The sequence below is a fragment of the Arachis stenosperma genome, chromosome 1 (assembly GCF_014773155.1).
Source record: "Arachis stenosperma cultivar V10309 chromosome 1, arast.V10309.gnm1.PFL2, whole genome shotgun sequence".
Lineage (NCBI taxonomy): Eukaryota > Viridiplantae > Streptophyta > Magnoliopsida > Fabales > Fabaceae > Arachis > Arachis stenosperma.
The window spans coordinates 84,392,976-84,407,010 of NC_080377.1; the positions used below are offsets into that span (position 1 = coordinate 84,392,976).

Sequence of the window (14,035 nt, forward strand, 5' to 3'; positions counted from 1 at the left end):
ATGGCTGTTGTTTGTGGCAGGTAAAAGCATATATGTATGTGTGTGAATGTGGGTGACATCATGAAGGTAGTTATTCTACTTAATCGGCCAGTTGGTGGTTGGGTGGATGGCAGGAAGGAAATGTGAATCATTTTGTCTTAGTGTTGAATTGTTTCTAAGATGATGTTATTCTAACTTAATTACGTGTGTAATCCCTTGGGGATATTCCTAATTAGGTTGTGTCAATAATTGATTTCGGTGCATTAGTGTTTGTAGTGTGGTACTGGTTTTATTTTATACTTGGTAGGTTCTAAAGATGATTTTGGGTTGCAGTCATCTTTTGGTGTTCTCCTTGGCTTTTCATGTTGACTCACGAGAGTGTTCTATATTAAACCAAGTTGTGGTTGTCCAGATTATTGGAACAATAAATAAATAACTTACAATTAGGTTAAGCTCTAAATAGTTTTTGTCAGGATAGTAAAAATAGGTCGAATTTATCTAATCGATCCGTCAAATTCATCAAAAAAATAGTCAAGCTAGGATTTTGAATCCATCATAAATGAAAAATTTGCTAAATCCATCATAAAGGAAGGACAAGCTCGCCAGGCCAAAAGTTTTTTTTGGATAAAATTAAAGAGCGATTAATGTTATAAAAATTAACAATCATATCATTTTTAAACACTTTCTTTATTTTCATTTTTTTAATTTATTTTATTTTATATTTATATATTTAAATTATATGATTTATTTTTTTAAATAAAGATGATTTTATTCACGAATATTATTTTAAAAAATTTATTGAAGTTAAAAATTTGAAAGAAAATAATAAAAAAATTATATTATAATTTGACTATTTTTTATTTGTAGTTAATTTTTAGTTGTGATTTTTATTAATTTTAATTAATTTTATTAATTTTTCAAAAATGCTTGCCAATTCACTGTAAAGGACGCGAGTTTGCATTTTGAGCCTACTTTACACCCGTCCTTCCCATTAATTTTGGGGCGAGCTACCCGCTTTGTCATTCCTGATTTTTATTGTATATATTTAATTAAAAATAATATTTGTATATTAAAATTAACTATCAAAATTAGTCACCAAATATTTATATATAAATATAGATATAAATATATGTGTAGTTTAACTCATTTTTAATCCATATTTTATATTTTAATGTATATTTTAGGGCAATTTACATAAATAAATAAAGTGGGTGAATTATTTACGTAAATGTGCAAATCTGTTTGTTGTTACGATTTTGTGCAAAATTGAATATTATGTAAACCGTGGCAACCCACCACGGTTTCAAAACAAACATAAACCGTGGGAGGTCACCACGGATTAGGAAGAGATAGTTTAACATGTAAACCGTGGTAGGTCACCACGGTTTACGAAGGAAAATGTGTGTGCATAAACCGTGGGGAGTCACCACGGTTTATGAGGAAGCAATTTTGAACGTAAAACCCGGTAACCCACCGCGGTTTACGTTATGTATTCAGCATGCTAATTGCGTTATGATTCATGATTGTTAGTGTTTATGTATTTCAGAGTTACTGTTAAATATTATTTATCTTTTGATTATGTAGTGAGTGCCTGATTCAGAGTATTTCATGTGTTCATGTATGGTTTATATTATAATGCACATTATTAAAGATATCTAAAGAGGTTTAATGAAACTGATAATTTAAAACGAGGTTATTATACTAAGATTTTGTTGTTGATGAAACACGTTGAAAGTGACATATTTAACCAACGACGCATTACTAACATTACTTAGAGCAAGAAACAAATAAAACAGCATAGACGAGGGTTACACAACATGAGATCTAAGCATCCCCTCCACCACTTTGTGATCGCTGCTGACAGTTCCTTCGCGTATGCCCAGGCTGACGGCATAACCCACAACGCTTCGGCTGATTCTGTTGAGACTGATCCATGCTTCCTCGGATCCTGGTTGACTTTGGACGACCTTCCTTTGCACGCCGCAGATTAGGGTCAGGAATAATGGTTGGGCCACCATATGGAGGCCACAGGCCTTCAGGAATAGGTGGGAGAAACCCATGATTGTAAACGTTGAACACCTCAGTCATACGATACACCTCATGAACATATGACGCCCAGTTTAGCCGGGAGTAGGCGCAACAGGCAATGGCGTGGCAACATGGATAATGCAGCGCCTGGAAGTGCCCACAATCGCATCGGTGATCTTTAAGGGAAACTCTATAGCTACCAAGAGAGAACGTCCCCGTTGGTGTTGTCTCAGCCACGACTCTGCATTTTCCCCCTCTACAAGGGCGAATGCTATCGGGAGGATGTTCGAGTTTCCGTCCTGAGCTATAGCCAACAGGAACGTCCCTCCATACTTCCCATACAAGTGGGTACCATCAATACTGACGAGTGGCTTGCAATGCCGGAAAGCCTCGATACAGGGTGGAAATGTCCAGAAAAGTCGGTGAAAGTACACCCTCGACTCATCAATAGCACCACCAATCTGAACCGGAGACGTCTTCAGCACCGTGATTGTTCCCGGCATTGTTGCCTGGATCCCTAGCATCCAACGGGGCAGTTCCGCGTAAGACTCTTCCCAATCTCCATATATTTCTGCCACAGCCTTCTGCTTAGCCAACCAGACCTTCCTGTAACTAGGCCTGAAACCGTAATCAGCTTCTGTCGCTTCTTGAAGTACCTTTACCGTAACCGCAGCATCCGCCCTAACCATAGGAAGAATCCTCGCACATATAACGTTATAATCCAACTGACGGTGATCACTTGATATAGAAGTTGCGAGGCACGTGTGTGGCCCGTTGTACCTCCTAACCTCCCAAGTTCCCTTTCGTGCACGAAGCGCTACACGAATCAACCAAGTGCAACCCTTGCCGAATGCCTTGCATTTTCTATGATACTTCAAATGATCCGATTCGATGACTCTGTACTCAACACCTCGCCGGATGCTATAGTCCTTCACACTCAGCACAGCTTCATCTTTACTGTGGAAAGATTGCCCAATCTCAAATTCTGTAGAAGATCTACCCACTCTGTTACCACTGTCTTCCTGTTGACCAAGAGCTTCCAAGTTTAGTGTCGAGAAGTGTGGAGGGTATTGATGAGAAGCAGAACTTGAAGGCCGATGTTGCGCATCTGGATCGCCGCCTCTGTTTTTGTCGCTGTCACCATCGATATCAACAGGCTCCTCTTCAGATTCATCGTCACGCATTGCATTCTCTATATGATCAGGTCCACCAAAGTCTTCGAGATAAGGCACGAGGCCACCACCGGTGCCCACGACGTCGGGAAGCTCAATGACTGCTGCATGCTCCAAAGGGACAGAACCAACAACCTCCGTTTGTTGTAAGTCAGCTGCAAAAGAAGGTGATTGAACCGGCGGAAGATGCGGTCTGACCGGAGGCATCGAACTAGATGCACCACCAGCGGAAGCTACGCAAGGAACTGGAGCGGATGCCCCAGAACTATCGACACCAACCTCCAACTTCGCAAACAACTCATGGATTCTGATCTCCGAAAAACTCCTTACACAGTAGAAGAGAACCCTAATATCTTCATCAGACTTAACCGCAAAGGTTTCGTACTGAACACCGGTCGAGACAACCGCCATTGGAATCTTGTAGAATAGTTTCTTCACCCACTTGGAACCCAACACGCCAAGCTTCTCCAAGATGCTGTTCTTCAAGTCCGACAAACTCATAGACGAACTGATAAACATACTTAGTGGTTCTCTGTCGGTGAACTTCACACCATGGCTTTTGCTTTTTTTAATTTTTCCAGAGCAATGCACCAGAGCAAGAAAGCTCTCTTCCTCACTAGCCATTGTGAGAATGATCTCTTCTGGTGCTTGAATCACCCACATATATATAGATTTTCCGTCAAAGTAAACCGTGGCAAGCCACCACGTTTTTTAACTCTACATAAACCGTGGTGACTCCCCACGGTTTATGCACACACATTTCCTTCGTAAACCGTGGTGACCTACCACGGCTTACATGTTAAACTATCTCTTCCTAATCCGTGGTGACCTCCCACGGTTTATGTTTGTTTTGAAACCGTGGTGGGTTGCCACGGTTTACATAATATTCAATTTTGCACAAAATCGTAACAACAAACAGATTTGCACATTTACGTAAATAATTCTCCCACTTTATTTATTTATGTAAATTGCCCTATATTTTATATTTTAGTGTATATACATAGTATAATGATATTTAATATCTTTTTTTACTAGCTTTTATTTAAGTTTTGGACTATAACTAACTCATTCTCTCTGGAACTAGTTAATGCAAATTAAAGGTTTAATTTAAATTCGTTTTAATTAATCATTAAAACTAATTTTAGTAGATTAATAATATTTAGCAATTAATAAAACCTTCCTAAAATTAGTTTTTATTTAAATATAGGATTTAATTTTATGAATAACCAATATAAATATATTAATTTTATATATGCATCCAATAATAGATTATTAGAAATGTTAGGTAATTAAAGAAAATTAGTCAAAAATAGTCATAATAATTTGCCTTATTTAACTTTCATTAATTGTTGCGACAATTATTATTATGTCAACAAAAATAATCACTTCCCAAGTTCCCGTACATAGATAACCACCAAAAAGATGAATTGAAAATACATCAAATTTAAATTCTTGAATTTATACTATTAATCTAATTACATTTTATATCTTTTATATAATTAAAAAAAAGTTATGCCTCTTTTACAAAATAACAGTGCATGATTAGTGTAGATACATAAATTGTATAAAAAAAATTAATTTGATTTGATGATGTTACGGTCCGGCCCAAAGTCAGCACGGGTCGACCCGACCCAAGCGATACCCGACCCGGACACGCGCCCTCCAACCGACCCGGACACGCGTCCTGTGCGGCTCACACACGGCTGCAGGACAGCGTCCTTGGGAATATGGGCCTGTCCTATAAGGGGCCCACTACTGACATATATATAAGGGGAAGATTGGCTCTTCCCCCGGGGTACGTCATACTCTCTCCCCTATCATTCTGCTCGCCTGCACATTGCTGACTTGAGCGTCGGAGTGTCTTTGCAGGTGGCACCCCCCCTCAACATCTCTCCACGACCAAGTGCTCCAGTGCTCGGCTACTCGACAACTCGCGAAGCGGTGCGGCCCAAGCCAAGGCGTCCTTCCCCCTACATCTAACCACCCGACCTGTTCGGAACCCGACTTCTGTACATTGGCGCCGTCTGTGGGGACGTCTACATGGAAGTCGCACTGGGTCCCGGCGACCACGCTCGGGCAGCCGGAGCGGAAGGGGCAGCCTCCGTCGCCTCGCAAGGGGGGCGGCAGAGGTCCCCCCATCGACACACGAGGACACGACCATTCGGAGGAACAGGCGGTGATAGCGCCATAATAATGCAAGAGCTACGCCACAGAGTTCAGAACCTAGAACGGCAGCTTGCCGACCGGGAGCGGGAGGGACGGTCTTCCGACCCGAGCTACACCCCGTCTCCCGGGAGCGAGGAGGAAGACTCCCACCGAAGTCGCCCGGGGACGGAAGCGGAGAGCTCGCGGGAGGAGTCACCCGTAAGGAGGAGACGAAATGACACGATCATCTACTCCCGCGGCAGACCGACCCATCGAGCGACAGGAGGTCGCGAAGACGGAAGAACACGACAACCTGTCATAATGGGCGTCACCCCGTTCCACCGATCTATCCTCGAGGTCCGGCTGCCGAAACACTTCGACAAGCCAACGGACATGAGGTACGACGGAACTCAAGATCCTCTAGAACACCTCACGGCCTTTGAGGCCAGGATGAATCTAGAAGGGGTGGGGGACGAAGTGAGATGCCGCGCCTTCCCGGTAACCCTAGCAGGACCTGCGATCAGATGGTTTAACGGCCTCCCTCAAGGTTCCATCTACAATTTCTCAGACATCAGCCGCGCCTTCCTGGCTCAATTTACAACGCGAATAGCAAAAGCCAAGCATCCTATCAACCTCCTCGGGATAACCCAGAGACAGGGAGAGCCGACCAGGAGGTACTTAGATCGGTTCAACGACGAATGCTTGGAAATCGACGGCTTAACCGACTCGGTGGCCAGTCTCTGCCTGACGAACGGCCTCCTCAACGAGAACTTTCGAAAACACCTTACTACGAAGCCGGTTTGGACGATGCATGAAATCCAAACGGTGGCCAAAGAGTACATAAACGACGAGGAAGTCAGCCGAGTCGTGGCTGCCAATAAGCGGCAGTCCGGTTACGGCCAGGCTCGTCAGTCCGGTGGCGACGGGGAAAGAGCAAAAGAAAGGGCTAGGGAGGAGGCATCAAACAAAGCACCTAGGCCGTTCCCTCGAGTCGGGAAGTTTACTAACTACACTCCACTCACCCTCCCCATCGTGGAAGTCTATCAACAAATAGCTGAAAAGGGAATTCTTCCGAAGCCCCGACCACTCAAGGACCGCACGAGTGGAAACAAGAACCTTTATTGCGATTACCATAAGGGATATGGCCATCAAACACAGGACTGTTTCGACCTGAAGGATGCATTAGAACAAGCAATAAGGGAAGGAAAGCTAGCAGCGTTCTCCCATCTCATCAGGGAGCCGAGAAGGCGTTATCGTGATCAAGACGAGGAAGGCAAGACACGCTCGACCAAGCGGCGACAGGAGCCCGAAGACAGAGACCACGGCCTCACTGTAATAAACGTGGTAACGGCAAAAAACACTGCGCCAAAGTCCCGGTCGGCGCACAAGAAAGACGCCAAGGTTCTGGCAATCTCATCCCCACCGATGCAGAGTACCAAAAAACCTCCGACCATTTCTTTTGGCCCAGAAGACCAATGGTTCAGCGACGTCCCGGAAAACCCTCCCATGGTCATAACGGCCAGAGTGGGAACCGGCCTCGTCAAACGGATCCTTGTCGACACAGGAGCTGATTCAAACATCATGTTCCGCAACGTGTTCGACGCACTGGGGCTAAAGGATGCCAACCTGATGACTCACCAGCACGGGGTTATCGGGTTAGGCGACCACTTCATCAAACCAGACGGAGTCATTTCCCTACCGATCTCGGTGGGACAGGTGCAAGGCCGAAGATCGGCGATGGCCGAGTTCGTAATCCTACGAGACTCCACAGCTTACAACATCATCTTGGGAAGAAAAACAATCAATGATGTTGAAGCCATAATCAGTACCAAGCTGCTAGTTATGAAGTTTGTCACCGATGATGGATCCATAGGGACCATAAGAGGAGACATCGAGACGGCGGTGGCTTGTGACAACGCCAGCCTTTCCCTCAGAAAGAAGTCCAAGGAAGCATCTGGCGTATTCCTAGCCGACCTTGACGCCAGAGTAGAGGACAAGCCGAGGCCGGAACCAGAAGGGGACCTGGAGAAATTTAGCATCGGTGACGAAGGGGAAAAGTTCACGTTCGTTAACAAGAACCTCCCACATGAGCTGAAGGAACCTTTGATGGAAATGATAAGGGCCAACATGGACTTGTTCGCATGGACACCAGCCGACATGCCGGGCATAGATCCACAAATCATCTCGCATCACCTAGCCGTCAAGCCGGAAGCACGCCCAGTGGCTCAGCGGAGGAGAAAAATGTCGGTGGAAAGAGCAGAGGAGGTAGCCAAGCAGACGGCCGGCCTCCTAGAAGCAGGCTTCATACGGGAAGTAAACTACTCGACGTGGCTCTCAAATGTGGTCCTGGTGAAAAAACACAATGGCAGGTGGAGAATGTGCGTGGACTACTCTGACCTTAACAAAGCATGCCCCAAAGATTGCTTCCCCCTCCCCAACATAGACGCACTCGTCGACACCGCGGCAGGATACCGGTATCTGAGTTTCATGGACGCCTACTCCGGTTACAATCAGATACCGATGCACCGACCAGACGAAGACAAAACGGCGTTCATAACGCCAGGGGGAACTTTCTGCTATAAGGTAATGCCATTCGGCTTGAAAAATGCGGGGGCGACATATCAAAGGCTGATGAACAGGATATTCCACGACCTCATAGGAAAAACGGTTGAGGTCTACGTGGACGACATCCTGGCAAAAACAACACGACCTGACGACCTCCTAAACGACCTGGCAAGAGTATTTGCGTCCCTCCGTCAACACGGTATGAGGCTGAACCCCCTCAAGTGCGCCTTCGCCATGGAAGCCGGTAAATTCCTGGGATTTATGATAACTCAGAGAGGGGTAGAAGCTAACCCGGAGAAATGTCAGGCAATACTCCAGATGAAGAGCCCGGGCTGTATCAAGGACGTCCAGAGGTTGGCAGGTCGATTGACCTCACTTTCCCGGTTTCTCGGAGCTTCGGCGACAAAGGCCCTGCCCTTTTTTAACCTCATGAAGAAAGGGATGGCGTTTGAATGGACACCCGCATGCGAAGAAGCCTTTCAACACTTCAAGGAAATCCTGGCGGCACCTCCCGTTCTCGGGAAACCAAGGGACGGAGAACCGCTGTACCTATACCTCGCCATAACAAATGAAGCCCTGGCCGCAGTTCTAGTACGAGAAGACGGGAAGGCTCAACAGCCAGTCTATTTCATAAGCAGGGCCTTGCAAGGGGCAGAGTTAAGGTATAGCAGGTTGGAAAAGCTAGCCTTAGCACTCCTAACTTCCTCGAGAAAGCTAAAACAGTACTTCCAAAGTCACCAAGTTGTCGTTAGAACGGACCAAGGGATCCGGCAAGTTCTCCAGAAACCCGACCTGGCGGGAAGAATGATGACTTGGTCCATCGAACTCTCTCAATATGACATACGGTATGAGCCCCGGCAAGCCATCAAGGCGCAGGCCATGGTGGATTTTTTGGTTGAAGTAACAGGAGACCCAGGAGAAGACATGGGTACACGGTGGAAGCTCCACGTGGACGGAGCCTCCAACCAGACCTACGGAGGAGCCGGGATCATCCTGGAGAGCCCCATCGGGGTTGTATACGAACAATCGGTTAGATTCGAGTTTCCCATCTCGAACAACCAAGCAGAATACGAAGCCCTCATAGGAGGCTTGACCCTAGCGGCAGAGGTCGGAGCAAGAAGGCTGGAAGTATGCAGCGATTCCCAAGTCGTCACTTCCCAAGTAAACGGCAGCTACCAAGCCAAGGACCCCTTGTTACAGAAGTACTTGGAAAAGGTTAAAAGCTTGAGCCAGATGTTTGAAGAAGTCACGGTCCAACACGTACCCAGAGAAAGGAACACACGGGCAGACCTTCTATCAAAATTGGCCAACACAAAGCCAGGGGAGGGAAACCGGTCTCTCATCCAAGGCATGACGAGAGAACCAGCAATCGCACTACACATGACAACCCTAAGTCCTTCATGGCTAGACCCCATCGCCAACTTCCTAGAACATGGCCAAGCCCCTAGTGATGGAAAGGATGCGGCGAAGTTAAGGAGAGAAGCGGCCAAATACGCCGTCATCCAAGGACAGCTGTTCAGAAAAGGGCTCAGCCAACCCCTGCTAAAGTGCCTGCACCCCGACCAGACGGACTACGTCCTCAGGGAAGTCCACGAGGGCTGCTGTGGGCATCACATCGGAGGCAAAGCCCTAGCAAGAAAACTAATCCGAGCGGGATACTACTGGCCGTCGATGATGGCAGATTCCAAATAGTTTGTCAAAAAGTGCGTAAAGTGCCAACAGAACGCCAACTTTGCCAGAGCGCCGGCCTCCGAGTTAAGCTTGCTAACGACCTCCCGGCCATTCGCCCAATGGGGAATCGACCTCTTGGGACCCTTCCCGGTCGGACCTGGGCAGGTCAAATATCTCATAGTGGCAATTGATTACTACACCAAATGGATAGAAGCCGAACCACTGGCTAGCATATCCTCGGCCAGTTGCAGAAAATTCATGTGGAGGCAGGTAATAACACGATTCGGGATACCAGAAGTCGTCATCTCGGACAATGGCACGCAGTTTACTGACAAGAAGTTCACAGAATTTCTCAGCGGCCTGGGTATAAGGCAAAGGTTCTCTTCGGTAGAACACCCTCAGACGAACGGACAAGTGGAGTCCGCCAACAAGGTTATCCTTTCAGGGTTGAAAAAGAGGCTGGACAATAAGAAGGGTGCTTGGGCCGACGAGCTAGCGTCGGTCCTCTGGTCTTACCGAACAACCGAGCAGTCCTCCACCAAGGAAACTCCTTTCCGATTAACGTACGGGGTGGATGCGGTAATACCCGTAGAGATCGGTGAACCGAGTCCGCGATTGCTTTTGAAAGGAGTGGAGGAAACTGTAGAAAAGGACCTGATAGATGAAGCCCGGGAAATGGCCCATTTGACGGAAACGGCGCTTAAACAAAGAATAGCTCTGCGATACAACACCAAAGTGCTCAAGAGGGAATTTGAGCCTGACGACCTCGTCCTAAGGCGGAATGATATCGGCCCACCGACCCCCGGAGAGGGCAAGCTAGCGGCAAACTGGGAAGGTCCCTACAGAGTCAAAAAGGTGATGGGAAAAGGAGCCTTTAAGTTAGAAAGGCTCGATGGCAAGGAGGTCCCGAGGACATGGAACGCGGACAACCTTAGAAGATTCTACTCCTAGCTAAGTAGTCAATTTGTCAGTTATAGTAACTTTTATGTCCTTTATGTGGTTACCGAATAAGATATACTTGTGCAAATTCTCCACCCTATTTTGTCTCCGTTTTTCAGATAAACCATCTCGTCGCGACTAACGACGACACCCGACCCGGGACTGATCACCCCGGAGGTCATCAACTACCGTTGTAATGAATAATCACACGAGAGGCCACGGGCCGCCAGTATAAACGACTATAAACCAAAAACGGTTAATAGAAACGATAACGCAATCAGACGAGTAAGAAAAACGTTATCGCGACAAAACGAGCAAGCGACCAAAAAGTCATTGTTCACAAGCCAAAATAAAAGCGGCTAAAATTAAATTGTTCATAAGCCAAAACGGCCGAAATCAAGACTGTTTACAAGCCAAAACAAAACGGCTAAACGAAAAACAAGGAAATAAAGAGTTCATTTCTTAGGGACATCGACAACTTGGCCATCCTTAATAATCTTAAAAACACCGATTGCCGACGTGTCGAACTCAGGGGCAACGATTTTAATTTGAGCTTTCAGGGCTTCCTCAGTGCCCAAAATCGCGCCTTTGCCCTGTTTGACGACGTCTTTGTACTTAGCCTTCCATGTTGCCAGTTCAGCCTCCACTGCCTGCTTCTCCTTCTCGACTTCGGCCGCGCGCTTCTGCGCCGCGCCGACCTGCTTCTCCAAAGCCATCTCACGCTCGACCAAACGTTCAACCGTCGCATCCGACTCTTTCTGTTTCTTCTCAGCAGCTGTTGCCTTTTGTTCGGCGGCGGTAGCTTTCTGCTCGGCAGTGGTGGCTTTCTTCTCGGCGGCATCCAATTTCTCTGAAGATTGAGTCAGCTGCTCCCGAAGGGTCTCAACTTCGCTTTTTAGCTCATTATTGGCCTTCCCAGCGGAATCCAACCTCCGTCGGAGAGACTCCATCCCGGACAGCTCGAACTCGGCCTTCCGGGCTATGACCGCACCGCGCAGGAGAGTGCGGTACATCCACCTCGCCTGCCCGGCAAGGGATGACTCATGGAAATGCTCCTCGGTACCGGGGATCAGCTGGGTGTCAATGAAATTTCCGGCGTCGAAATTCCTTTCCATCACGGTAAGGACGCCCTCAGGGCTAGACGACGCCGTGGAGGCTTTCTTCCTCTTTCTCTTCAGGCTCGGGACCTCCACCACCTCCTCCTCATCGTCCGGATTGGGCACCGAACCCCCAGCCCCGATCACCTCACGGATAGGAGAAGCATCGACCGCCTTGTCACCTTCGGTTGCGGCGCCTTGAGCCGATGTGCCGATCCCTTCGGTAGCGGCCCTCTGCTCGGGAGCATCCTGGCCCTCCGGAGGAGCATCAGGCCCCTCGGGAGCAGGCTGCTCGTCACCCTCCTCGTCATCACCACCGGCAAGAAAGGTTTGAAACAAGTCGGCAAGGCCCGTCACCGACGCAGACATATCCACTACAGGAAAATAAAGAAGGTCGGTTAGTCGTCACACAATATCAATTAAAGAAAAAAAAAAAGACAAAGGGCAAAGTGGAAAGCTTCTCACAAATATAATTACGACCGGACTCCCGGTCACCCATGAGGAGATGGGGATTTACTGGGTTCTTCCCAAAAACTGCCATCAACACCTCGGCAATCTGCTTATCCACTTTCGACATACTCCTATAAGCTAGCTTAATAAAAGAATTGGACCCTGCCCCGAAACTCCAATAAGTCGGGATGAGCCGTACCCCCTCCAAAGACAACCAAAAGGGATGACGACCTTTGGCAGGGCGGACCTTAAAATACTTGTCCTTAAACCCGTGGTAGGAATCTTCGAACAAACCGAAAATCTTCCGACCCTGGGCAGCTCGGAAGGACATAAACCCCTTTTTGTGCTTCCCCTCCTTGGAAGGGTTTGTGAGGGTGAAGAAGAAGAGGAAGACATCCACGGTCACCGGCAGTTCGAGATATTCGCAAACCATCTCGAAACAGCGGATCGAGGCCCAACTGTTCGGATGTAACTGCGACGGTGACACGGAGATCCGATTTAAAAGCGCCATTTGAAAGGCTGAAAACGGAATACGAACCCCGACTTGAGTGAACATGGCTTTGTAGAACCAAATCCAGTCGGCGACCTGGCGGGGTTGGAAGTTGATTTCGTACAATCGCTCGTGAGGAGCCGGGACGAAAACGTCGTAATTGGCCTCCTCGTCAGTCCCACCGCACAAGTACCCAGCTTGTTGGAACTCGGTGAGCTCCTCCTCGCCCATCTGATTGGGCGAATCCCTTATATCGGAGACGACCCAAGCATATTGATCGTACCTACATGGGGGGACCATCCAGTTAGTCTAAGAGATCGGTTGCTCAGGCCGAACACAAACACCACCCCCCACGACTTCCCGACTAAGGCCAATCAAGACTAAATGGCGAAAAGGACGAGGAAAAGCCTACCCTGGAATGGTACTTCCCCCCCTAACACGTCTACTCGCGACTAAAAGGCTATACAATAACATCAAAGAACCAAGCAACAAGCACACAAAATTAATGCATAAAAAGGGAAAAAATTCGAAAGTTACCTGAATTGATGAAAAGTGGATGAAATTGCGAGTCTGGGAAAAAAGCAAGAAGGACGAACAGAGGCACCACAGCAACGCCTTGAAATCTTGCAGCAGGGAGGAAGAAAGGAAAAAATGGGGAGTGTGAAAAGGTGTAAAAGCACCGAAACCAACCGTTTAAAAACTGCTCCCAAAGCGCGAAACGCCTGGGGGCAGAAGGGTCTTTTCGAACGGGGTTTTTCACCCCATTATGAGCATTCAATGCTCGGCGCAGAAAACGAAGCGATGAAACGGTTGCTTAAGCAACCAAGAGACGCGCGTTGGGGGCACACCCTTCCCACGAGCGGCCGGCCAGACGAGATGCGACACGACACGCCATTGGTAGCTCCCACGACTACCATTGGCGCGTGGGGGCACTGTTACGGTCCGGCCCAAAGTCAGCACGGGTCGACCCGACCCAAGCGATACCCGACCCGGACACGCGCCCTCCAACCGACCCGGACACGCGTCCTGTGCGGCTCACACACGGCTGCAGGACAGCGTCCTTGGGAATATGGGCCTGTCCTATAAGGGGCCCACTACTGACATATATATAAGGGGAAGATTGGCTCTTCCCCCGGGGTACGTCATACTCTCTCCCCTATCATTCTGCTCGCCTGCACATTGCTGACTTGAGCGTCGGAGTGTCTTTGCAGGTGGCACCCCCCCTCAACATCTCTCCACGACCAAGTGCTCCAGTGCTCGGCTACTCGACAACTCGCGAAGCGGTGCAGCCCAAGCCAAGGCGTCCTTCCCCCTACATCTAACCACCCGACCTGTTCGGAACCCGACTTCTGTACAGATGACGAAATCTATACGGTTCAAAATATTAAAAAAAAAATAAAAGGGTTAAATTAGATGACTTAACTCATTTTCTGTTGTATTTTCCAGGACGGTTGGTTAAACAATGCTATTTCAATGAACTGGAAAGACAAGATCGAATG

The 14,035-nt window shown here is 47.7% G+C and overlaps 1 protein-coding gene across 1 annotated transcript; it reads right to left on the reverse strand.

The window, feature by feature from the left end:
- Positions 1-2,099: 2,099 nt before the first annotated feature.
- On the reverse strand, positions 2,100-3,803 carry LOC130981730 (uncharacterized). The gene has a single exon (XM_057905389.1). The coding sequence runs from the start codon at positions 3,801-3,803 to the stop codon at positions 2,100-2,102; it is 1,704 nt and encodes a 567-aa protein (XP_057761372.1).
- Positions 3,804-14,035: the final 10,232 nt, after the last annotated feature.